The sequence below is a fragment of the Cyanistes caeruleus genome, chromosome 5 (genome assembly GCF_971803275.1).
Source record: "Cyanistes caeruleus chromosome 5, bCyaCae1.hap1.1, whole genome shotgun sequence".
NCBI classification, from domain to species: domain Eukaryota; kingdom Metazoa; phylum Chordata; class Aves; order Passeriformes; family Paridae; genus Cyanistes; species Cyanistes caeruleus.
In genome coordinates this window covers 36,238,229-36,264,037 of record NC_141705.1, presented here as the reverse complement: position 1 = coordinate 36,264,037, position 25,809 = coordinate 36,238,229, and the positions used below count along the sequence as shown (strand labels likewise).

The 25,809-nt window shown below is 42.5% G+C and overlaps 2 protein-coding genes and 2 long non-coding RNA genes across 6 annotated transcripts in view; 2 read left to right on the top strand and 2 right to left on the bottom strand.

The window, feature by feature from the left end:
• Positions 1-2,948, top strand: part of GALNT7 (polypeptide N-acetylgalactosaminyltransferase 7) — a 70,154-nt gene extending 67,206 nt beyond the window's left edge. For both annotated transcript variants that reach the window (XM_086890288.1, XM_086890289.1), the window contains exon 12: positions 697-2,948. In XM_086890288.1, the coding sequence (XP_086746414.1) occupies positions 697-834 (138 nt within the window). In that variant the 3' untranslated portion in view covers positions 835-2,948. The remainder of the gene's footprint in view (positions 1-696) is intronic.
• Positions 2,949-10,309: 7,361 nt separating this feature from the next.
• HMGB2 (high mobility group box 2) lies at positions 10,310-16,403 on the bottom strand. Of its 2 annotated transcripts, none has more exons than XM_086890287.1 (5): positions 12,527-16,403; positions 11,913-12,083; positions 11,610-11,755; positions 11,342-11,516; positions 10,310-10,853 (listed from the first exon to the last, which is right to left on the bottom strand). In XM_086890287.1, exons 2-5 carry the CDS (start codon positions 12,060-12,062, stop codon positions 10,698-10,700), a joined length of 627 nt encoding a protein of 208 aa, XP_086746413.1. In that variant the 5' UTR covers positions 12,063-12,083; positions 12,527-16,403; the 3' UTR covers positions 10,310-10,697. The 2 variants fall into 2 exon arrangements, with proteins under 2 accessions (XP_086746413.1, XP_086746412.1); XM_086890286.1 differs by having other exon boundaries at positions 12,605-16,403.
• A 40-nt stretch (positions 16,404-16,443) lies between these two features.
• Positions 16,444-22,196, top strand: LOC147653043 (uncharacterized). Its single transcript, XR_015287169.1, has 3 exons — positions 16,444-18,055; positions 19,253-19,293; positions 21,232-22,196. It is a non-coding gene; the product is annotated as an uncharacterized LOC147653043 (long non-coding RNA).
• Positions 22,197-23,054: 858 nt separating this feature from the next.
• Positions 23,055-25,676, bottom strand: LOC147653042 (uncharacterized). Its single transcript, XR_015287170.1, has 2 exons — positions 24,435-25,676; positions 23,055-23,438 (listed from the first exon to the last, which is right to left on the bottom strand). It is a non-coding gene; the product is annotated as an uncharacterized LOC147653042 (long non-coding RNA).
• Positions 25,677-25,809: the final 133 nt, after the last annotated feature.

Below are 25,809 nucleotides of genomic sequence, written 5' to 3'. Positions count from 1 at the left end.
TGATGTGAACCAACATTTGGCTGTGCACATGTGTGTGGGGTGATGGATAGGCTCCCCATGCCGGGGGTATCTGTGTGCACGGGGCAGGGCTGCAGAGCCCCGGCACAGCCCCAGTGCCATGGATTTGCTTCTGCTCCCTTCCCCTCCACACTGGATGCAGCCAGTCAGCCAGCCAGGGCTGCCTCTGGCACGTGAGGTCAGCAAGAGGGAGAGGAGCCACAGACCAAACACTGGAGACTCGAGCACAGGGGCATGGTGGGTGTGAAAGGAGACAGATGTGCGAGAGATGCACTTGGCACAATAGGTTTGCACTTCCTTAGGCAGCCTCCTGTTGCTCCAGAAGCCACACTTAACTAACTCTTTACTCTTCCTTCTGCCAGCCAAACAGGGAGCCAAGTTAGTACTTTTTTTACCCCTGTGTGGTTAATGTTGGTGTTGTGCAGTTGCTCTCTGTGAGGGCTTACTGGAGGAGGGCCTGCCCAGTGAAGTCCTCATAGAGCTGTCCTCAAAATCTTTTGGTTTGCTTACAGGATAGATGAAAAGGCTAGAAGCACTTTAGAGAGAGTTTTGCTCATTTTCTTAGCAGTTTGTTGCCTAAGAGAAAGAAAATGTTAAAAAAAAAAAACCAACCCAATCAAACAAAAATAAACCCAACACAAAAACCCAACACATTTTCCTGGTGGTTTTGTCTTTCAGAATCTGCACAGATTTACTCACATTCCATCAGGGAAGTGCTTGGATCGCTCCGAAGTCCTCCATCAAGTTTTCATTTCAGAGTGTGACTCCAGTAAAGCAACACAAAAATGGGAAATGAACAACATCCTTAGTGTGTAGACAGACAAAACCTACCTACTGACGCATTCATTTGTACAGGACTGAAAAAAGCCTGAAAACTGCTGCAGTTATTAACTTTGTACAGTTGTGAGCCTCCTGGCTTGGATGAAGGACATAGAGGAACTGTGATTATTACAATAACATTATCATCCGCAGTTAATGTTTACAAAACTGCTTTACCTTAAACTCTGTAGATGTTTACATCATTTTGTTTCAAGATGTTGGTAAATTAATGTGCTGTTAGCTATGGTTCATAGGAACATAGTTAAAAGCGTTGTCGTCTTCTTTGGGATTACACTCAGGGGTCTGAAGGCAGTTTTTTTACACACACTTGAAAAGGTTGGAGTAATCAGATTTTCATAGAACTTGGTGATTATCAACCTGTTGTATATTTTTATTTAATTTTACATCTTACTAAGCACTGCCACAGGTTATTAGCCAGGGTGGCCTTCTCTCACAGTCATGCTGCTTTTTTGGAAGATGAATTTCGACGTATTTAGTGCCTCTTTCATTTCTCTCTTTCACAAGGAAAGCGTTTGTTGGAAATCTACAGTGGGTTGTTCTGAGCTGTCACCAGGGGTAGGGACCAACCGTGCCACCCCATGTAATTACTGTGCTAACAAAGACAAATTTCTATTGCCAGTTTGGCTGCTCTGCTTCAGCCAAACGCTTGGTACAGTGGAAGGAAGACTGTAGAGTTTAGTGCTATTGTGGTACAATTTGATGGAGGTAAGCACCCTCATGAATCCAGTTAAGAATTTATAAGCATTAATTTGCTTGTTTAAACCATGCCTTACATAAAAATAATTAAAATAAACAAAACCAACAAGAAAAACAAACGAGCTACACAATTATGTAGAACTTGGAAAGAATCAAATACTTCATTTATACTGCTATTTTGAATGAACATCACTTAGAGGTGGACTAAAACTTGTAATTAGGAAAAAAAATCCAGATACTTAACACATCTGCATAATTTGTCACAAGGACATCTGTCAGCCAGTTTGGATACCAGATTTAGATTCAAAAAGAGAAATGGAAATCCTGTTTGTACAGTTGTTCGTACTACTTTTCTTGTTATTTCTGTCATTTACAACTTCTCCCGAGGGATTACAAACCCAACTGCTTGGTGCTATAGTGTTCAGAGTAGAATGTGAAGAAGTTGTTTCTAAAAATGTTCTGGAAAGGAGTTGATGTGAGATCCCTTAGGAGTATAAATATTTACTCTGAATGAATAGAGAGGTGGAGAGGAAATGACTTATCCTCACTTCATTTGTCCAGATTTTGTGATTTAAATGTTGACATCAGTGTACTGATTCCATAACAGTTATCCCTATAACACATCACACGATTAAGTATGACTAAATACTTCCCTGAAGTCTAGAATAGCATTGCATGCAGCTTCCGTTGATGTTAACAAGGGTTATGTATCATATTTGGTGACAGAGTTGGATCTTAATAGATCTGTCTGCCCTGATCTGTTAGTTTGGGATCTTTCCTAGTTTCTTTAAACTTCTCATCTATACTTTCAGAGCTATGAAAAGTAGAAAATAAAGGGGGGAGAAACTGGGAAAAAAAAAAAAAAAAAAAAAGGAAAAGAAGGTTTTGTGCCAGTACTTGTTCCTTGTGTGTGTGAAAACTGACTCCATTTGTGTGTTGGGTAGATTAATTTAATCATACAACTATGCATAAGAGAAAGAATGGTGGCACATAAATTGTGCGGGTGTGCATTTTAAATGGGTATTATGTGCAATTCATTGAAAGCTGATGCTGTATGTGAATATGAATCTGTATGTGAGACTGAAACCTTACAAAACATGAGATCATAAAAAGCTGTTGCTGTAATGACTTTTTCCTACTATAGCCGGCTTGGAAAAAAATAATTCCCATATTCTTGCTTTGTAAGTTGATGATAATGTCACTATGCATTTCTACATATTTTATAAATTTGATTTATGCAGATTTTGATACACTGTATGTTTCTGTAGAAATTGTATAAATCTTTAAAAAATTTATTAGGGATAAATCTGGGAAACCTATGTATATCTTACTCATGGGTTGCTTGTTTTTTAGGTGAAGTAAATAAAATATTTGAATTTTTTTGTTTTACTATACTTTCACAGAGTAAAAATGGATTATTATCTTTATAGAAACCCACATATATCAAAATCTAGAAAACTTCAGCGTTAGAAACCTACAAATATTACATTTATTTAAATTTTATCTGCAACAACCTTTTGTTGCACCTGTGAGAACTCAGGTTTTTTTCCAGTGAAATGAAAACTTAAATTCCCACTGACAACTGCCACATGGACATACTTGGATTTTTGTATCATCTGCCCTGATATAATTTGGTAGATTTAATATGCTCATAGAAAATGAACTTGAAAGTAGAACCAAAGGTCAGGTGTAGTTTGTAGTTTTTTTACTGTCTTATCTTAGTTCATTTATGTTTCCACCAAGAAACATGTTTCAATCAAACTTTTTTTCATTTTTTCCTGGGAAGGTTCCTTAGCAAAGGAGGATGTCATTAAATCAGGGCATGAAAGACACAAGTTCTAAGAGTGAACTTAAGTGGTGAAATCTACAGGTATTTTTAAAAATGGGATTCTCAAGGGAAAACTAATCAGCAATGTTTCTGTTTTCTGGTTGTTCTCCTTGCTATGAAAGGCATGAGAATACCTTGCTGTGTTCTGAATTCTTGTCCTGCTTACTTTTATGAGAATAATCTGAGAAGTGTCAGTGGTTATCTTCCAGGGTAATATGTACTTTCAGGGAACATCAGAACTGGTTGCCAGCATTTGGTCCCCTGACTATTGACTTTACTTACCCTGCAAGCCTACTCTGAACTCCTGCAGTGTTAATGCAGTAAGTTAGTAAATTGTGCAGCTTGGCTGGCCCTATATAAAAGGACTCTCTACATAGAATGAATCTGGTTAGAAAAAGTGATAGGTTATCAAAAAAAAAATGTAGGTGATTTTGGCTCCCTTGGGTTTTGAATAATATCCAAAGCAAGAACTCTAAGTGACCCCTGAAGTCTGACACCGGTTTGGCCCTCCTGTCGTGGGGAGCCTCACTCACTGCTGCCTCAGGTGTGTGCACTGGTGTGAGCTGTCTCCCTCGCCACTCCCTCAGCTGTGGGAACTGCAGAGAAGTGGGAAGAAATGTTTGTGTGGATTTGACATCCCTGTAACCCAGGTAATGGTAAGTAACCTTTGTTTTTTTAAATCTTAAAACTCTAACCTGTTGTTTATGTGGAGGAACTAATGGAGTGTTCTCCATGACCACGTAACATGGGGCCTGGTAATATTAAAACTAAGGTGTCTGCACAACCCTTGGAATTTGTACCTCATTGCACTGCTCTGTGGCTTTTCTGAACAGCAGTGTGGATAGAGACTCTCCAGCAAAGCAGTGGTCTGTGGTGGCTGGTGGGTCTGAACTGGCTGGTGAAAAGTGCATGTTCCTTCAGTCAACGGGTCAATGAAGGTGACACGCATCCAAGGCTGTAAGGAGGAGTTGGAGCTGCTGAAACACCAAGATGAAAAGGTTTGTTTGCATGTTAGAGCCTTACTTTTTCTTACTAATATGCTTCACAGAGAAGAAACACAATTGTTTCAGGGACAAGAACAGTGTCCTCTCTGAAGTGGAGCGCAGCTAAAGTAGGGCTGAGAGCTGCATGTGTCCAGCAGCTCTTGTGAATGCAGTTGTTCAGTGTGAAAGCTGATCTGCCTCCAGTGATCTAACATCCAAACAACTCTGTGATGTTTCTCGTGCAAGAGTAATGACTCCTGCATTAAAAAAAAAAAACAAAAACAGAGAGGTAAGAGAAGCAGCACAGCTCTAACTGATAATAAAAAACAAACTAATGCCTGAGATGAGCATGATGGCAATAGCAGCCTTCTGGTTGAATGTCCCTGGGAAAGGGAAAATGAATGGAGAGGTGATATTTTACTTCCCTGAAAAGGGCTGGTGGTGGCAGTGTGAGTCAACTAAGGCAGCATGCCCAGACTGCTGTTAAACTACAGCCTTCAGATGAAGCAGCACAGTTTGGAATGGGCTTTCTGAACCACGTGAAGGCACTGAGGTGGAAATAGGAATCAAAATACAGCCATTCCCCTTGAAATGTGTGGGAGGATTTCCCCAGGAAAATAAAGTAGGACAGTATCTTTCTAGAAGCCCTGACATTAGACAGGAGTAGGTTTTTGGGTACAATGTCTTCTGAATCATCAGTGTGTGGGGGTGCACATTCCCTGAGTTAGACCTGGCATGGGAAACAACATTAGCATTTTTGGGAAACAGCTGGGCCAGAGCCATGGAGACTGGTACTGGCACTTCTGAGGGCTGCTGGTGAAAACACCCCACTGCAAGCTGATGAAAACACTTCTCCATACAGCCAGGGACTTTGTCCCACTGTGTCATTCTGCACAGAGACCCCGAGCCCTGCCTGGCAATGCAAGCTTTGCCAGCCTGAGCCTGTGGGGAGGCTGCAGCACCTTGCCAGAGCCCTCAAGGCCATCACAATTGCCCAACAGACAGCTACAAATGCAGTTTTTGTGTTTTATTTCTGAGACAGCAGAAACTGTGGAAGAAAGTAGAACCAGATGAAAGTAGAAGCCTTCTGGAAGATTCCTGTGAGTTCATAAGCAGAGATTTGGGAAAAGCTGACCAGGAGAAAAAGCATGCCCAGCTCTGGAAGGGCTTCTGGTCATGCTGCTCTTTTGATTGCAGTGAGAAATGAAGTCCTACATGCCTTGAAGATGCCAAGGAACCTCTAGAGATGCAGCTAATCAACCTGGCAATGGAGAGGAAAGCTGTCTGTCCTGCCATCTGGGAGAGAAGGTAAGATGGTGTGGGGTGTTGCTGAGGAAAACAATTCTGTAACTGTTGCAGAGTGGGGTCTGGTTACTATTGATACTAACACTATTAAAGTAATATTGAATGTGCCATTTCCACTTGGACATAAGAAACACTCCTGGGGTTTTGGTTTTTTTTTTTTCCCTGTAACATTATCCCATTATCTTCCAAGTCATTATGAGAAAAATGGTGTCCATGTTCCAGAATTATCATGGGCAAGCTGAAAAATATTTTGAGTTAGGATAAGAACTGAATGTAACATTAAAACATTAAGCACATCCAAGATAGGATCAAAAGCCCAGGTAGCACAGAAGCCTGTCTCAGGTCAGAGGTCAGAAGGCTCAGTGCAGTCAGAGTGCAGGGCAGAGTGAAAGGATGCAAAGATGCTTGTCTAACCTTGTCTCTGCTTCTGGCACTATATAACTCCAGCACTTTCTGTCTAGAGATGGTATTTCTATTTAATAGTATAGAATTTGTCCAACTGCTGCTTCAATCTAGGCAGACTTTAGTCACATGTCATCTGATTTATGCAAATAGTTTTAAGGTTTCTAAAGAGGCATGCTGGCTCTGCAGTGCACTCCTCTGCTGTGACAAATCAGTGAGATATAAGTGAATTATGAAGGCTTGTTAAAGGTCTTCATTCCTGAAGGAGTGGTCAGTGCAGAGTTCAGCCAGCCAGGAGCTGGTTTCAAGGTAGCAGCACTGACAATAACATCATCAAGGGCTCATTTTTCAAAGAGCCTTTCAGAATGTTGTGGTCTTGTCCGTACAAACATCATCCCTCCAGCTCTGCTGAAGAAATTATTTATGGGTACAAACTTTACCACTAGATGTTTAGGCCAGGAAATACTGACAATAGCCATACAACTTAGAGGTGGAACACTGGATGCACTTAGCTATAAAGGTTTTTCTGGTAGTTGACTTCATATTCAGTCCTGGAACATCAGGAGCTTCTCCAGCACTGAGGCTAAGGGAGATAGTTGATTTCAGGATGTCAGGATAATCAGAGCAATGTACAGATTCTCTTACTAATTAGTGCTGGCCTGTGACAATTAAGTAATTTGAGGAATTTGTGTAGGGAGTCATCTTTTTTATCAGGTAGATCTGAATCTTATGTTATTCCAGAGTTAGGAGACTTAATACATCCCTGAAGTGCTGTGTGCATTGGAGAATGCAGCAGTGAGCTCAACATCTGGGCTCTGTTATGGGATTCTTGACACTGGATTCAAATAGGATCACGGAAAAGCAGACGGGTTGTGATGAGGCTCATACAAGAGGCCAAACAACTTTTGGAAATGTGGAGCTTGCTGGCCAAACACTTAGCAGTTTCAGGATGTGTAAAGAAATAGAAGCCAAAATGAGGAAACAAACAAAAATAAATCTGTGCTAAGGCAAGTGAAGTGGGATCAGCAACAGTCACCACCACAGTAAACAGTCCATCACTGAACAATATGTACTAGATTATGTACCAGTGTTATACACCAGATGCCTACAATACTGTTATGAAAAAGTTCCATACATCATTGGCTAATCAAAGGTAGAACTCCTATTTTATTTTTTTTCTGTTTTTCTCTCCACGATCATTTGTAACTGCATTAGTGTTCTAGGAGTTTTAAAGCCTATCTCTACTGAAGTCAGTTCCCAGGTCTGTAGCTGCTCTAATCAAGACACACACACACACACATACACGTGCACAATTTCAGTTTTCCAGACCATAGGTTTAGCTTTGCAAAAACAAGACCAGCTTTCTAAATAGGTTTTGTTCTTCGATGACCTAAGAAAAAGGAAACCTTATATTCCTCTAGGAAAATGATAAGGTAATACTGAACATGTGTTTTGTTTGTAACTCTTTTACCTGATAACACCTTACATGCTATTTGCTTTTCTAGCAAACATTCATTATGTCTTCACAGAATTATGTTACAACTCCAGCAGCCCCTCCAGACTACTGTAATATTACCCCATATTACCCATAACTTGAATGTTAGGCCTGCTTTTCCCCCTTCACATGTGATAGGGGAACACATATTAACATGTGATACAATTTGTACTAGCACCATATTTCACCTGTTGGTTTTACTGTTCTGTCACTTCAGGCTGCAGGCTGGCTTTGCAGATCTTCACTGTTAGGTCTTGTTATTCATGCAAGATCTTCCATGGTGACTTATTTCTTTTATAAGAAGTAGACCAAAAAAGCTCAAGTAGAACAAAACTACCCGATCTCCTTTACCTTAAGGTTCGCAGATTACTTTGAGGAATATTTACAGCTCTATGGAGTAGGATTTCCTCTTGTGAAATCACAAGTTCTATTTGGCCATTTGTCCAGCAGCTCTTAGCTGTACTGCGGCTCCTACCGACTTGTCATGTGGACATTACTGGTCTGAAGCTCTCTGCTTCTCCACAGAATGTTTTCTAAAAATTAGTGTTGTATTTCTGACCTTCCATTCATCTAGCACTTAAGACAGTTTTAAGTGAAAAAAAAAAATAAAGTATGGTTCAAAGTTCAGCCATTTCATCGCTTGAATTTCCTTAGAACTCTTGGATGAATACCATCTGTCCTGTCATTTTGTTTCAAGTTCTTTTACACTTGGATTTGAGACAGATGCTTCACCATGCTTCTTCCATTAAAAAATTTTGTCATGCAAACTGCCTGAAACTCCCCCTACAAGGTTAAAAATTTTCTTCTGGGCATTGCTACTGTATCTTGAGCATCCACTGTCCCTAGGACAGTCTGGCAGCCGTCTTGGTTCTGTGGATGCACAGGCTTTGGATGAGTTAATTTTCTTCCTAGTGGCTGGTATGGTGCAGGGTATTGCATTTAGGGGGAGGATAATGTTAACACACTGATGATTTAGCTGTCACTCAGCAGTGTTTACACTTCATCAAGGACTTTTCAGCTTCTGATGCTCCCCTGACAGCGAGGAGGCTGGGGATACACAAGAAGCTGGAAGGGGACACACCTGGGACAGGTGACCCCCACAACTGACCAAACTTGGCCTTTAATCCTATGGTATTTGATACCATAAGAGTCAGCATATAACTAGGATGAAAGGCTGAAGGACACTCTTTGGAAACTAGCTGGGCATTATTTGGTTGTTTTTTATTTGCATCATTTACTTTATTTCTCTTTTTATTATTCTCCTTTTTAGTATAATTTATTAATTTTATTATTTTATTTCAATTATGAAGCTGCTTCTATACACTATAACAGGGAATTGTCTCTAGATGGAAGAACTTCTGAGTTAAGGAAACAAGGTGCTGTAGCACTCCAAATTCTACAGCAAAAAAATATTCTGGAGGTGCTGTGCACAGAATCACTGCCCCTTACTTCTAGTTTATGCCTGTGGCTTCATGAAACCTGAGCCTGAAAAATGGAGCCATTGATCTCACCTGTGCCAAGTGATCTCTGGCAGGTCCAACATGTAAAACAGCAGTTCATCCTTCTGATGCTACTTAAATATCTCAGGGGAGGAAAAAGCAACTCCGGGTTTCTAAGGCTCTCAAAGATTAACACCTACTCCAGTATAAAAATGTTTGAATTGCCTTTACAGTTACTTAATTTCCATGCTTACAAGAATATACAAAGTGTTTTTCTCAGGCCTCTTGTTCCAGAATGTGCTATGTTATCTTCGACCTACCAGTGGCATTTACCATATTAAAGTCCTGAAAACACTTTTCATCTTACACATAGTACAACGATGGGACACAAATTTACTTCATAAGCTAACGGACAATAGGGAGGCATTTTAAACAAAATCTTGGAAGCCTGCCCTTTATATTACTTAACTTTTTAGACATTACACATTTCAGGGCTGGGCTTTCAAGGGCTAATAAAAGTTATTTCCTGGTATTTAGCTCAATAAATTAAACCTAAGCTATTTACTTCAGCTGTAGGATCTCAAATTCCCCGGTTGAAAATATTGCTAGGTATCTAGATTTAAGCCTTTTTATATACTGAAGTAAAATAAAAAGTGAAAGCAAACAAGTCACGTAACTGGTGACACTGTTACAACACCACAAACAGGAATGTATCAGGAGCACTTGTTCCTTACAAGTGCCTTCTCCTTCTGCAGCGTTCTACTGGCATGTGTGGAGATAACATTCCAACATTTTTCATGCTGTTCTGCAAGCTGTGTATTTTATGAGAAGCCACTAAAACTGGAGCCAGGGGGAGAAGGAAGGAGTAGGCAACATCTGGGAAGACATGCCTCTAACACATCTGTCTTATAGCCAAGGCCAGTGACCCTTGACCTCTGGAAGAGAAAGTTCCAAACATTCACTCATTATCAGCTACCATGCCAAAACAAAGACCTGTGCTGCAGCAGTCTGGGGAAAGAAGATAATCCAGGAGTCATTACCAAAAACTTCACTACTTAAGATTTTTTTTTTTCACCCACAAGGTAACACAGGCAAAAGCTACTGCAAGGAAAGCATAATTTTTAACTAACTGTAGTGGATGTGGGAGAGGAAATCAGTTTAAGCAAAAGCTCCAGGAGTCAATGCCTAAGGGACGTGCCAGTTTTGCAGTAACAGCAAGAGCCTAAGAACACTGTATCCCACACAGGATTCCAGCATTCTGGGGGTGCCCAGCCTCTCAGAAACATCATGAATACAAAAAGAGTCATGTACAACATTTTATTACAAAACTGTTAAAAAAGTAATACAATGCAACAAAATACTACAAAATATAAGATCAGCTATTAAGCTACCTTTGTTTTATTTAGCTAAAAAGAAACACCTGGCTATCAGTCACTGAATTTCAACAAAACCATTAAATACGCAGAAACAGCAGAAACATTCAACAACTTTTTTTTTTTTCCAAACCGAACTGTAGCAGCCCTTGGCTACTGCTTACATTATAAATTGAAGTCTCCCTACAAAGAGCCACATTACCTATACACAATTCTGTACAGATTTTTATACTGAAGTTAACCATGAGCTGCACTTGAGTTCACATTCTTATCAAAATATTGGATTCTCAGCATAAATCTTTACAGCAGGACATTCATTTATTCTTCATCCTCATCTTCTTCCTCCTCTTCCTCCTCCTCTTCCTCTTCTTCCTCCTCCTCCTCTGGTTCTGCTTTCTTCTTAGATCCTGCAGGCCTACCAGGGCCCTTTTTTCCTGCATCACTCTTGCTCTTGGCACGATATGCTGCAATATCCTGCAAGAAAAGTGTTGTTAAGTTGCTAGCAATAGAACACTGAAGACAAATTTGTAATGATTTGGTATTTCAATACTACTGTACTGCATAGATCAGGTAAAATGCATGCAAAAAAGCAGAATTTCCACCTTGGGACTTTCATGCTTAAATCTTTATGCAAAAGAACATGCAATGCAGACAGTCTGAAGGATTTTATGACCCCAGTGCTTTGGAGTCTGACTATATTTATTTTAGCAAGCAGGTGACCTGCTTTCTGGTAGTAAGGCATCTTACTGGTAAAATCTCTAGACATGCAAAACCCACATTAGGTTCACTGTAAGGGTTCCAGATACTTGCCCCACCACACCTTTCCATGTCTTTTAAAGCCTGACAGAGGTTGACAGAAGCATTGAGAACTGTAAACTCCATATGGTTTGGGTGTAAGACACAAGTCACATCTTTACAGCAAGCTCCACAACTTTAACTCTGTTTTACTACTTTTACTGTACCTTCTCATACTTCTCCTTTAGTTTTGCAGCCTTCTGTTCATATGGCTGTTTATCTTTTGCCGACTGTTCAGACCACATTTCACCTAATTTCTTTGCTGTATCTCCAATAGACAAGCCAGGATGATCATTTTTTATTTTCGGACGGTGTTCAGAACAGAAAAGAAAGAACGCAGATCTACAGCGAGAGACAGTGATTAAAGTTAAGTATCGAACTATTACAACTAATACTTTTTTCTGTGTGGGGGAAGGGAGTCACAGAAACACTCACGGTGGTCTTTTAGGAGCATTGGGGTCCTTTTTCTTTCCCTTCTTCTCGCCTTTGGGAGGAACATAGTTTTTCATCTCCCTGTCATAACGAGCTTTGTCTCCTTTAGCCATTTCTTCAAACTTTCCTTTTTCCTTGCTTGACATTGTCTGTGGACACACGGAAGGGAAAGAAGAGTCTGGATGAGATAAAGCAGCTACTGACCCACTAACGCCTAAGCAGCAGCTGCTACCAGGGATCTTTTCCCAGCAGCCCGCAGCAGGGGCGGGGGCTGGCCCGGCAAGGGCTCAGCACGGCTCGGCTCACCTTCCACCGCTCCGAGCACTTCCGCGAGAACTCTGCGAAGTTGACGGACGAGTCCGGGTGCTTCTTCTTGTGCTCCTCGCGGCACGTCTGCACGAAGTAGGCGTACGAGGACATCTTGCCCCGCGGCTTATTTGGGTCGCCTTTGCCCATGGCGAGGTCGGCGACGGGTCCCTGCGGGAGGAGGCGGGTGGAGAGGCGGCGTGAGGCGGGGCCGCTCGCTCCCTCAGGCCGTTCCCGCCTCTCGCCCGCCAGCGCCTTCCCGCCCCAGCGCGCCCGACCCCGCCCCCGCCGCAGCCCCTCTCTCGCCGTGCCCCCCCTGCCGGGGCCGCGGCACCTTCCGCCACGGGCGCCTCTCCCCGCCCCGCCGGCGGCTGCAGCGGCCAGCCCGCCCGGCCCCGCGCCCGTGCCCCAGCCCTGCCCGCTGGGGCCAGAGCCGCCGCCGCCGCCCTCCCGGCCCGACCCGCCCGCCAGGAATCCTCCCGTCAGCCCCGGGCGTGCCGCCCGCCCACCGCGGGAGCCCCGCGCTGCCTCAGCGCACAGGACCGCCGCTGGTCTGCGCTCCTTCCCGCTCTCCCTTCGTCCCTCCCGGCGCGCTCACACTCCGCGGGCCTTGCCTGGCTGAGCGGAGCGGGCGGCGCGGGGCTCTGCTCCCTCAGGTGCTGCTGCCGAATGGAGCCCGGCCGCGCACTTACCGCCTCTTGTTTTCCGCGGCACTGCCCGCCACAGCAACCCGACCCGCGGCGCCCGAGAACCCGCCCCCCGCCTCAGCCCATTGGCTGCCGCGCCTGTTCAAACCGCCCGGAGCTCCGCCCCCTGCCTCAGGGACAGGACGGGATTGGCTGTCTGGCGCTATGACGTCAGCTGCCGGGCTACTCCCGGGCTAGGTCGAGCGCGAGGGGGTCGTTGGCGCTCATACCCGTTGGAACCGGTTGAGGTGAGAAGAGCGGGGAGGCGGGGCTGGGCGGAGCGCGCTGGGCGGCGATTGGGGGAGAGGGACGGTTTAAAAAACCGCGGGGTCCCCTGCCATTGGCCGGCGGGGGCGCTGCGGCCGATCTGATTGGGCGGAGCGCGGGGGCTGCGGCCAACCTGATTGGGCGGAGCGCGGGGGCCGCAGCGTGGTTTAAAAATACAAAGGGAGCGGGGCTGGTGGCGGGCTGGGCAGCGTGTGCTGGGAGCGCGGTCCTCAGCTCTGCCCGCCTCTCCTTCCGTCCTTCCCTCCGTGGAGCGGGGACCTGGCGGGCAGCAGCTGCTGCCTGTGAAACTGGGCTGAAAGCTGGGTGTCGGCGCCCAAGCGAGCCCCGTTCCTGGGGGCCCCCGAGCCGGCCCGGCCCGGCCCGGCCCGCCCCGCCGCGGGGTAGGCGCTGCGGTGGTGCCCGCCCCCAGCTCCAGTCCGGGGTGCCCCGCGGAAGGAGAGTCTGTGGCTTGTAGCGATCCCTGAGCTGAGAAATCTCCTGCTCCCTTCTCCCAGGCTGGAGGGGTTTGGAAAAGCCTAGGGCTGCTTGCGAGAGGTGGGTTCCCTCAGGCCGGGGCAGAGGCACGGCGCTGAGAAGAGAAGGTGTCGGCCCTCCGAGCTTAGCGCTCTCTGTAAAGTGCAAGCTGCGGCAGTGGAAAGCCTGGGACCCAATCTAGGTCGAACCCTGGTTTTGGAGCAAACCACGCCTGTGGTTTGCATTAATGCTTTCAAGTGTACCGCTAGCAGCAAATCTGGCCCTCTGGGAGAAAACTCAAGTTTACATGTAGTCACACTGCAGTGTGACCCCAGACAACACGACACAGGTTTTACTAACATTGGTTTTCTTCTGATTATTTTTATCCAGTTCTCTACTTTGGGTAAATATTCATAGTAGTCTAAGTGGTTTTTAACACTTTTTTCAGGTATAGTTTGTAGCCCTGATGAAAAGCAGGTTATGACTTTGTTTACTGAAGATGTGATGCCTTCAGTAGGGCTTTAATCACATTAACATTCCTCAGTGGTAAGAAAAAATAAATCCCTATGCTATGGGAGAGTATTGAGTACCTGCAGATGTGAGAGTGATCAATGTCTTGATTTCCAGTGTTCCCCGTTCAGAGCTGCTCAGTATAAGAACATCAGGTACAGTTCTTCAAGCCTTTCTTCTTTCCCTTCAGTAAGTAAGTACAGGTTCACATGGAACAGTTCACTAATGTGACAGCAAATGCCTCCTTTAACCCTGTTTCATTTTAAACTGCAACCCTAAAAGCCAAAATCCTACAGAAGAGAGTAATATGGAGGTAAATTGACAGAGCAACCCACAGACACTCATTCCCTCTGCAGGTGTCAAACCCTTCACAAGCCAGTTATCCAAAATCTTCAATCAGTTCATTTATGTGGCTATTACTTTTGATGGTGTTTAGCATACAAATAAAGCTTAGCCTTCCTTACCTTCTAAAATAAACATTTATGTGGGGAATGTTTCATGTTCCAGTTTGGGCTTGTTATTGCTGTATTCCACTGCTTCTCTGTAGCAAATTAATGTTCTCAGTTCCGTGGTACTGAGTTCTATGTAGGTCTATCTAGCCACTTTGCAGAGAGTTGTTTTGTCATGTGGCTTTAAAGATGCCTTTACTTCATATTTTACATGGAAAGCACTATTTTCTTTGATGAGTTAAGCTGCCAAATGGGTCACTCATTTACTTGGTGGTAAACCACCTCTGTATGATAGCTTCTTGTGAAGTGTTTTCCTAAACACTTATTTTATTAAAGAAATAAAATTTCGTAAAAGATGGTAGAATTTTACAATGCCAGTATGTTCTGAGTGAATTGTAGTACAGCCATTGGTATCTGTGGTGTAAAAGTTTGTTTGCCAGACTGACCTAGACACTCTCTGTCAGTTATTGGAGGGGAAAAAAAGCTTTAGGTAAGTTTTATTAACATTTTCACTCTTGTAACATTAATATAGCACATTCATGGAAAAAAAAAATATTTTGGAACAGTCTTTGGAAATTTTGTGATGTAATCACAGTAAGGTTTGTGCTGTTGCATCTGTTTCTATATCTGCTCTAAGAATATGAAGAAAATTATTGTGGAAAAGCAGGTGGGGTGAGAAAGTATAATTGTTGCTATGGGAAAAAAATGAGATCTGCCCTGCAAATTATTTAATCAAATGTTTTACGAAAGAAATTAGGATCTCTAAATTTTCTAACCTGGAAAAGGAAGCTTTTGTACACTTTAGAGTGTTACATCATGCTGTCTCATACACCACAGGACACATAAGAAACCAAAGAGTTGTACTCCTTAACATCTGTCTGTCCTCCAACAAGGAAGGCAGTATTGAGAATTTTCCATGCTTGAACATGACACTGGAAGCTTCCCTCATCAGTGCCAATGCTGAAAGCCCCACACAAGAATGCTGATGTTAGGAACTTGTCATTCCCAAAGCCGTACCTTCCTCCCAGCACCCTCGTGCCTGGAAAAGCGTTTCTCTGCTTCCACAATAAGCTGTCACTGTTTTTCATTGTGCCACACTGTTCCTTTTCAGGCAAGAACACAGTTTCTGTCTCCAGAGATTCAGTCACTGTTACTCTTCTTAAAGCAGTGACCTATGTAGTATTGACTTTGGTCGGTATGCATGGTTAATTTATTAACCACATGTGCATGACAGTTGTGGGGAAGAAGCATAAATGCCGGGACATGGAGTTTACTTCAGTGTGAATAATTCTGCTCATTAAATGACTCTCAGGTTTTATAGCTCCCTGGCTTTGAGCCCTCCTGAGTTTCTAATCTGCTCCACAATTTGGGGTGCTATTGTTAACTCAGACTAATCTTCAGTAAACTGCAAGTGAGGAGAGAATAAGCAATGAGGCTAGAAATGCTGGGTAGAAGGCAGAGGAAAGACCAGATGGGTGAGACCAGGTTACAGAGCCGAGAAATGGATTTAAAGAAAAGTATGTCATGGACAACAAAAATGTGTGATGGGAGTGATACTGCTTTCTGTCATACTATATCTCTTGGCTTCTGTGCTTTTCTCTTGGCTTCTAGAGCTTTTTCTGGATAGTGGTGTCAGTGTGCACAAAGCAAGGGAAGAAAGGAACAAAGGCCTTTTATTTGAATTAAATCATCAGCAGATCCATTACAACAGATACTGTTCAGCTGAGGAGATTGTGAACTACAGTTGCATGACCAAACTTTCATTCTGGTGTACTTATGTAGCGATGCTGTCAGTTTTAATTCAGTCCATTGGTTAAGGAAGCTCTGCTGTCACTTCTCAGAAAATCTCCTACCAACCAAATTCCTGTATGGAATATGCTTTAATGTAGCCTAATGGCAGTAAAATTCTGCTTTGGAAAGTTATCACTCTTGATTGATAGGCAATTTCTTTTTCTTCTTCTGGTCCTGAAAAGTCAGTGGATGAATAATGAAAGTGAGGTAAGACTGCTCTCGGTTTTAATCAAATCAAACTTCACTAATAGGAATGGAAGATGTTGAAAGAAAGCAAATTTAGCTTTAATCAGCAGGGGTTTTTTGTTACAGAAAAAAATATTAAAATTCAAGACACAAAAAGTATCTAAGTAGGTCACTGCTTTGAAAACCCTTTTAATATGAATTACAAAGTCTACAGACGGCAGTAGTGTTTTAGGCCTATTTTTTGTGAGCATCTCTCACTAGCTATATGGTGGGAGCTTTAGGATGAAAAGCAAAAATCAAAACTATTTAAGCTACTGCTTACCTAAATTCAACACAAAACTTATTTTGTTGTAGTGCTCCAGCTATAAGCAGTTATTTTCTTTGTACTTTGATCAAAACACATATAACTGCTGCTGCCTAAAAGTTTACAAAACTGGTATTTCCGTCAATATCTTAAAGAATTACATTTTAGATAATGTATTAGAAGTTCCCTAGTTTTTCTGGTGGTGTATAACATGTAAATAATATGTATGTTGTAAAAATGAAATATATTTACCCTTTAAACATTAGAGTTTTATTATGCAGGCCATTGTAAAGCCTGCATAACCAGTTAAGCAGCTCATAGGCAAATGCAGCTGTGTTAGTTACACCAGGCTGGGTTAGTCTGAAAGCTCAGAAGCTTATTTTGACTTTGTGCTGTGTACCCAATACCTAAAACAAAGGCAGCCTGCATGAGACACTCTCCAGGACAGCTGCAGAGCGAAGGCTGCAACTGCAGTGGTCATATGTTAAGAAATAAATGCAACAAATATCTTCTGGTGCTAACACAGATAATATTAGAAACAATAGCAATTCCTGTTCACAATAATTGTTGAACTGTTCAAAACCTGAACTTTTTCAGTCTTAATTTGACAGTAACCTTTTTTTTGCATTGTTTATAAGTTTTTAACTTTTTTTTTTCTTTTCTATTCACCTGGCTTTTACTCACTTTCTTGTTTACATTCAAAGTAATACTCATGCAACGTTTTCCCCTCAAGATATTTAAAATTTTTCTTTGTTTTGCCATACTGCTAATCCCTTTTTTCATGTATGAGAGGAAAGCAGCAATTTGTCTTTATGTATTGGATAGTCTCACAGGCAGCTTAGAGGGGCTCTGAAATGTGGATAGCCCTTATTTACAGCAGGAATATGGTTTAAATGGGTAAAAAAAGTTTCTGTTCTTCTCTCCCCACCCCTAAACTCTTCCAGCATTGGTAAACATTGGTACTTTGCCTGAAACATATACACAACTTACTCTTAAGAATAAACTTGTTCTATCTTTTGTGAATTGGAGAGCATAGTTTGACAACTTTTTTTTCTCCTTCTAAGCTGTAAGGTAAAGGGCTGGACTGCATCTGGCCCTAGAGATGTGACATCCAGTGAGGAGATTCAAAGAGGCTGTAGTCACAGTCCAGCTTTTGAAACTAGCTGCTGTTGCTTGCTGCTGCCAGAATGCAGTACCTGCCAACCCATGGTGACTTACAAATATTGATACATTTCTACAGAACAAACCAGAATGCTTTGTTTGTACCTTTGTCCTGTCTGATGGACTGATTCCTTCTGTGATCATGTGGGCTAGAAACTTAAAATGAGGCTGAACCTGACAGGAGAATCTGTTTCCTATGTCACTGCAGCTCTAATGTCTCCTGGGAGAGAAAAAGAATAGTGGGAACAAGGCTCTGTGTCATGGGCTGCAAGAGAAAGGAGCCAGCAAAGATAAGCAACCAGGTTTAACAACCAGGTACCTCATAAGCACTGTGGTATTCATCAGCACACTGGTCTTTGTCTTGCATCCAGATAGTGGGAAAGCTTAAATTAATTCAGTGGGTCTCATTAAACTTAAATGGGTCTCAAGTGTTTGTGGTGTAGCTGCTGTTGTTAATGTAGATATTGCTGGGAGAGTAATTTACTTCTGGCAACTAGTGCTGTGATATGTGTCATCAAAATGACCACAGGATACATAGGTGATCTGAGACTAGAAAGAAAATGTTCATTAAGTTTTGAAATTGTTCATTGAATCATCAGTCTAATTTTTAGTCATGGTTCTCATGGGATTTTCCAGCAACTGCTGATATAAATGTATTGTTTCCTTATAGCACCTGATTTCTTACCCTACTCTATACAGCTAAAGTACTTTACAGTAACAGGGGAGGTTGTTTCACAGCTATTATGCTACTAGAAAATGTGTCTGTGTATAATACCAGTCAAAAGGTAATGCTTCTACTCCAGAGCCTCAATTCCTATGAAAGAAAACACAAAACAAACTTGAAGTTTGATAATAAACCTGTGGGACAGTGGTAAATCCTCATCATTTAGTGTGACCATGTGTGAAGTTAAGTGGAATCTCTCCCTCAGTACTGGTAGGGATAAGCACCTGCTGCAAATGAAAAAGAATCAGGGAGTGACTGTTCTGCATTTGAAGAAATAAATGCAGAAATTTCAAGTTGTTCCCTGTCAAAGATGAGTTTGTTTATTCAAAGCTATGAAGAAACTAAATAGCAACCCAAAACACATCTTTCCATTTTTTAAAAGCTGAAAAACAAAAGTATCTGTATCTGTAAACTCAACTTCAATGTAAGCCTTTAAGAGAGAAGGCACCTTGATGAATAGACTCCAGTTCTAAGGCTTGATCATGCTGTGCAATTTTTGTCACTACACTTTATACTATATATATACTATAAAATATATATTATATAGTGTATATATTATATATAATTAGCATTTATATGATGTTAAATTATTGGAATATGTACAAATACTAAAAGCAGAGAACTTATTCTCATTTTCTAGTAGTTAAGGTTTACTTTGTAAAGATGGGATTAAATTAACAGATTTTCATGATATAACTAGAAACACAGATAATCACACAACAAAGAGGTGAAAGTTATGAGGTAAAATATCTGTATTATTGTTTTCCTAATTCTGACATAATTTACAGATGATGTAAAATCCTGCTCCAGCAGTCATTTCTGGAGAGAGGTGAGGATTTTCTTTAGTTCCTGTAAATAGCTGTAATAGCGAAGTTTGGTCTCATTTCTGGTGTTTATAAAGTTAATAAATATTAATAACCAAATACTTGGGAAAAGAAAAAAAACCAAAACACCAACTTCTAAGCCCATGTTTGTTCAAAACCTTTAATGTTGAAACTGGAGGGTGAGGGTCTCTTTCAGTGTTCTGTGGTTTAGGGTATGTCCTTCAGCAGAGTCAGACATGCCTTCACAATTGTAAAGGCTGGTAGCTTTATCAGTATGAAAGCTGAGATTCTAATATTATCTTTCAAGTAAAGAAGTTGAGGTTTGAGAGCATTAAAGATGAACAACAATATCTAATAAAGAAGCAATGCTTTTGGTCAGCTACTGTGTATTGAATGTGAATAATAGCAGTAAGTACTATTCAAATATAGGAATGTAGGACATTCTACCTGGTGGCCATTTTTGGTGACAAACTTTGCAAAACATTTTAGCTGATCCTCTTCCCATAATATTTCTCTGGCACCGGTGAGGCCGCACCTGGAGTGCTGTGTCCAGTTCTGAGCCCCTCAGTTTAGGAAGGGCATTGAGACGTTTGAGCGTGTCCAGAGGAGAGCAACGAGACTGGTGAGAGGCTTGGAACACAAACCCTGTGAGGAGCAGCTGAGGTAGCTGGGGTTGTTTAGTCTGGAAAAAAGGAGACTCAGAGGTGACCTTATCGCTCTCTACAACACCCTGAAAGGTGGTTGTGATCAGGTGGGGGTTGGTCTCTTTCTCCAGGCAACAACCGAGAGAATGAGAGGACACAGTCTCAAGCTGTGCCAAGGGAAATATAGATTGGATATTAGAAAAAAGTATTTTACAAAAAGGATGATAAAATACTGTAATGGTCTGCCTAAGGAGATGGTGGAGTCATCATCCCTGGATGTGTTTAAAAAAAGACTAGATGTGGCACTTGGTGCCATGGTTTAGTTTGTGTTAGGGCTGGGTTGGACTTGATGATCTGAAGGTCTCCTCCAACCTCATCATTCTCAGTTAAGGGTTCATTGTCAAGTAATATCAGCAAAAACCAGCTGCTGTTCAGAATTATTGTTATGTTTCAGTTTGTTGGAGTATAAGCCTATCTATATCTTTTACCCAGAAGGAGCTCTGCAGGAGGTCAGGAAAGCATTGAAACCCCAAACACTCATGTCATTTTATTAATTTTATTTCTATAAAAGTGTCTGCATTATTATCAGACTATTTTGTTTTTACTAAGGGAATCCCAAGTGAATAACTGATGGTTTGGTGGAAGTGTTCATCTGTTCCTAAGAGGCACTTAAAACCTGCTGTTAATTTCAACAAGAGCTAAGTCAGACCTAGAGATGGTTATAACTGTACTGCAATGACAAGAACACTCAAAGAGGCTTTAGGGCTACAAAACTTTCCTATTTTCCTTTCAGTAAAACAAATTGTATCAAACAAGGACATGATGGTGTAACAGAGCCCTGTAGTTTCCAGGATCCTCTGACAAAACCGTGAAGATGGTGTAGTATGCGTTATACAAAGCACGAGATTAAAGCAATTGTCAAATCTGAATTTCTATAACAAGATAATAGTGTCTCACAAAATGCAAGACTGTAGCACAGAGTATGTACAGTGCTTTTTGTGGGATCAAGAGTGCATTAGAGACCAGCAAAATTTACTGAAAAGATATGACAGTTTATCTTACAGAGAAAAAAATCTGAGCAAGTTTTTTATTAAATTTCAAGGGATTAAAAAATAATTCTTAAGCAATATACTACATTGGTCTGTTACTAGTAGTTAATTTTTTATTGTGTTACACAAAACCTCTGGGGGTGATACTTTTCCACAATAGGTTCCAGATAGCTACTTTTTCATTTCTGAAGAGTACAAGTGATGATTTAGTGGGGTCTTTTTCTAACTCTAACTGTGCGATCTCATACAGTGTGAAACAAAACGTTAATCAAAGCAACCTGGATGAACAAGAGATCAGTGACTGTGAAACAAGCAGATGGAGCTGCACTTGGGTTGAGTGGAGGCTTCTGAGGAGGAGGAGGAGGGGTGTTGAAACTGAGGGGTACCCAAGGCAAAGCTGGAGGTTGGCTTCTCTGCTTCTGTGTGGTCATTGTGTTTGAACTCTCTTTCCTAACTCATCCTTCATTGCTTAAGTCCACCAATGAATAATTTGTCAAGTACATTTAACAAAGAACATAACATAATTTTTGTATATAAGGACGATGCCTTCTACGAGAAGGTCCTTTGATGCTTCCTGGAACTAATGGCTTATTGTGAAGGACAATTTGCACAAACCATTAAGGGGACTGTATTACAGAAGTTTAAAACTTTTACAGTACATGGATTTATCAGTTTTAATCCTAAATTATTCTTAAAATAAAATGTGTGTAGCTTTGGACCTTCTTTACTGCTTTAAATCTTTTTAAAAAAGTCTCTGTTATATATACTCTTTCATTCATCTTGAGTTTCCATTGTACAAAGCTGAATGCTTAAAAAAGAAAGCTGGCTTCAGGTGGATTCAGACCTGGAAATAATCCTGGTAAAAGGTATGATTTTTTTTTTTTTTTCTATTACTGCACTTCTTGAACCATATACAAAAAGCTCTGTGTGTACTAATATAGATTAAGTTTTATTATACAATTAATTATCTGAAATTGTATAGAAATGTAGCCTAAAACTTGTAAAGAAGTAAAAAGAAAAAAAAAAAAATCTCCACCAAAACCATTTGTAGGCAAGTTCCAATATTCCCATGCTTTGGGTCTATGCTTTAACAAATCTGAACAATAAATTGGAAGCAGAGCAACAGGCAGTAGCAGGTTAGGTAGTGCTGGAGTGGGAAAGGAAAATGAGATATTAAAAAAAAAAAACAGAAAAAAAGAAAAGGAAAAATAAAAAGACTAGCACTTGATTCTAGTAAGGAAGGAGAAGTTTTGTCACTGTTCTTTATCACAGCCCATGAATGCTTATCGAGTAGGATGCTTTTTTATTAAAACCACCAGGGTGTGTGGTGGAATTTACAGAATTTTTCGAGTGTTTCAAAGGGATCTTTTTTCACTGAAGTAGGTAAAGTGCATAACAAATAAAATGTGCATTTGCTGAGAAAAATGTATACCAATAATTTTCCTTATTATTCCTTTTGCTAACAGGATAATTTCAGGTGCTTAACACAAGTGCACTAATGTACCCTTGGACTTCAAGTGAATGCTACCTGCTAGGGAAGGGAATCATCCTCCCCAGCTGAACTTTATGCCATGGAAATGCATACAAAGTTGCAAGCCACGTTTATCTTCCAGGACTGATTACTAGTAAGGTGTTTGCAGCGTGCTTGCAATATACCCAAGGTGCTGTATCTGATTATCATTCTTCTCTCTCAAATTACAAAACACATCAATCAAAAGCTAACAGGAGCTGGGACATATGGTGTCTCAGAGAAGCACAAGCTGCTGGGCTCCCACCTGTGCCTGGCCTGCATCGGTGCCAAGAGGGACCACTGAGTCCTGCTGACTTCAGAGCCTGGGAGCTGTGAATTCAGACAGACCTTTTGGGATGCTGTAGTTCCTGCTCTTTCTGCATGTCACTTACAAGTCATCCATGCTGTGTTCCTGGCACCCCCAAGGGATATAGATTACTGCTGCCTTCTGTACTACACAGCTCCACTGCGAGTACTAGCGACATGTCGAGTACAGGGTAGTTGGTTTAGACCTGCTATTTCCTTTGAACTGATTTAATTTTTGTAGTTTAATCAGTGTATGGTTGCAGTGCTGCATGTTTTTATGTTTATTTAAAATATCTTTGCATACATGCTTTATTTATATCCAAATAATTATGGTAGCCAGTACCAGAGTTTATGTTTAAAAACTGTTATTTTAGACAACATACTCCACAATGATTTCTCTTTTTATTTCATGTAGCCCAAGCTTCATGAAAGTTTGCAAATCCATTTTGTAGTAAGCCTCATACTGTCTGATACGCCCATGTAGCTGCAGCTCTTTGTATTTTTCATCCCCCATGTGAAGCAAGATTTAAAGTGACATGATTTCTTTGTTCCTGTAAGTAGGCGTTCATACCAAATGAGGTGGTCATCCCCAGTCACACAGTCCTGCTCTTCTACTGCACCATCCTGTGTGCTGGGGCATCCTGCAACAGAGTGGTAAAGCAGATCAGGATTAAATCTAAACAATTTTTCTTGTAGCTAGTCTAGTTTGTAACCCAATAGAGTTTGCTGTGCTGCCACAGAAATGTTTTTATGGGCACAAAGAAGCACAGGGCACAGGTGTGAAAATGAGAAGCAGAACCATCTTTCTAAGTCCCAACACTCTCCCTTTGTGACCTAATCATGAAACTATGATACTACTTTACTTGAAATTCTGCATAGAAATTAGCAGCTTGGCAAGCACGGCTGGGTAACATAATCAGGCTTTTAACTGCTCACAAACTGTACAGAGAGGATCAGAAACATTTAAAATGCGCAAGTGATCTTTCCATCAAACCAAACAGCAGCCAGACCCAGACTGACATATTTTATGCTCACACCAAGGGAAAATCCATCTGAAAAAAAAAACCAAAGGGACCTCAAAAGACATAGTCTGAGAGTCTAGAAATTGCTGTTCATGACCCAGATTTCCACTGAAGAATTCCTGGAACTCATCCTTGTCCCACTTTTCCCAGATCATGCTTCCTATATTCTCAAATGTTAAGGTCTGCTGATTGTCATTGGGCCTTTTGTTCTTTTTTTAATCTTAATATTACTATAGTTTTCGAAAGTTTGAAATCACAAGAAACTCAAAAAGTGAGTTAAACCTTTGCTGCCCAAGATTGCTCAGCAGCAGAGCGTGGAATTAAACCTAGGCATTATACAGTCTTCAGCTTGGCTGATAACAAAGCAGAGTTCAGTGTTTTTTCCAACTTTCCTCCTATTGCCCTCACTAATGGCTAAAACGTGCCTCGTGCAGAGCTGCTGTGACTTTATGCTCAGTTCAGCTTCAGTTACTGTATCCTTCATTCAATTGCGACAGTGGGACCTACCCTTATTCTCTAATACCAGGTTACGCAAGCAGATTAAGGAGCCATCTGCAGTACAAACTGAAACTGCTCTATAATCGCGTTCCCGGCTCACGCAGAATTTTGGCTTACACAGGATCTGTGTCTCCTTGAATTATTCACCAGCCTCCCTGCTACCCCTCTCCTTCTTCAAGCTGGAAACGCACAGCAAGCGCTGCGGTCAAATATGCCAGCGATTAAATCACTGCGCTTTGAGCACGCTCAGCTCAGATTCCGTTTCGGAGATTTAAAGGAATATTTGAGGCAGTTCAAAGGGAAAGCAAAACCTCTCCCTTCCTTGCGCCTCCTTTGAATGTGCTTGAAAGGACAGTAGATCAGAGCTTGCTGCTTTTGCCACTCTGCTGTCAACAGCTGAATTGTTAAGTGATTTAATGCCAACGCATCCCTTATGTAGCTTTGTAAAGCCTCAAAACTAAAAATACCTGCTTTCGGCAAGTATTTTCAGAGTATCTGTTTTACCTAGTCGTGTGCACAGCAAGGTCTTGGTTCATCATTAGCGAAAATAATTCTGCGTTCTCAAGTCTTTTCTGTTGTTACAGTCACCTTTACTAGCAAGGAAGTCCTTTTAAATGACGAAACTGAAAACTCGCACTCTAAATCGCCTTTGTCTTCAGAGGGCTTTGCCACAGGAGAGCAGGACGGAGCCCTGACTACGCGTGTTGTAAAAGCAGCTGTAACAAAGGCCAGAGCTTGGTTTGTTTTCTGCCGAGAGACACACAGGCGGCGGCTGCGCTGCGGCTCCCGGGCAGCTCCCTCCGGCAGCCGGAGGGGCAGGAGCGCCCGCACAGCCCGCCCGCCCTCTCCGGCCGGCGGGAGCCGCTGCCAGCCATGGCCGGCAGTAAGCGGGAAAGAAAGGAGGCGAGGGCAGGGAGGGAAGAGGCGAAGACGGAAGGCAGGAGATAGAGGATCTGGAACGAGCAGCCCGAGCAGTGCCGGTCGAGAGCGAGAACAAGTGAACAGGGGGGAGGTGCTGCGGCACAGCGAGGAGGAGGCGGCGGAGGCGGCCGGCCCCGCGTCGCTGGGAGCGCGGGTGCGCTCTCGGCCGTGCCAGCGGCAGCTCCGACCCTCGACACCCTCTGGGGCCGCCCTTGCACGTCCCACGGCGGAGGCGCGGGAAGGGGGGAAAACAGAGGCTGACGCACGGCGCTTTTTAAAAGTGGGATGAGCCACTGCCGCCGCTCCTGCGCAACGGGCCCGGCCTCCGTACGGGAGGGAAAGTGAGCGGAGCGCGGGGCATTAAAAAGAAGCGGCTGCCGCAGCGCACGCCGTCCCCAGCCGATGCCTCGGCCGCGCTCCCGCGATCCCTCAGGCGCCGCGGCCGCGCCGGCCGGGGCAGGAACTGCGCTTCCCGTGGGGCCGCGCGGCGCAGCCCGCATGCGCGGCGGGCGGGGCGGGGCGGGGCGGGGCGGCAGGTTGCTGTTGTTACATAGGAAACAGCTGAAGAGTC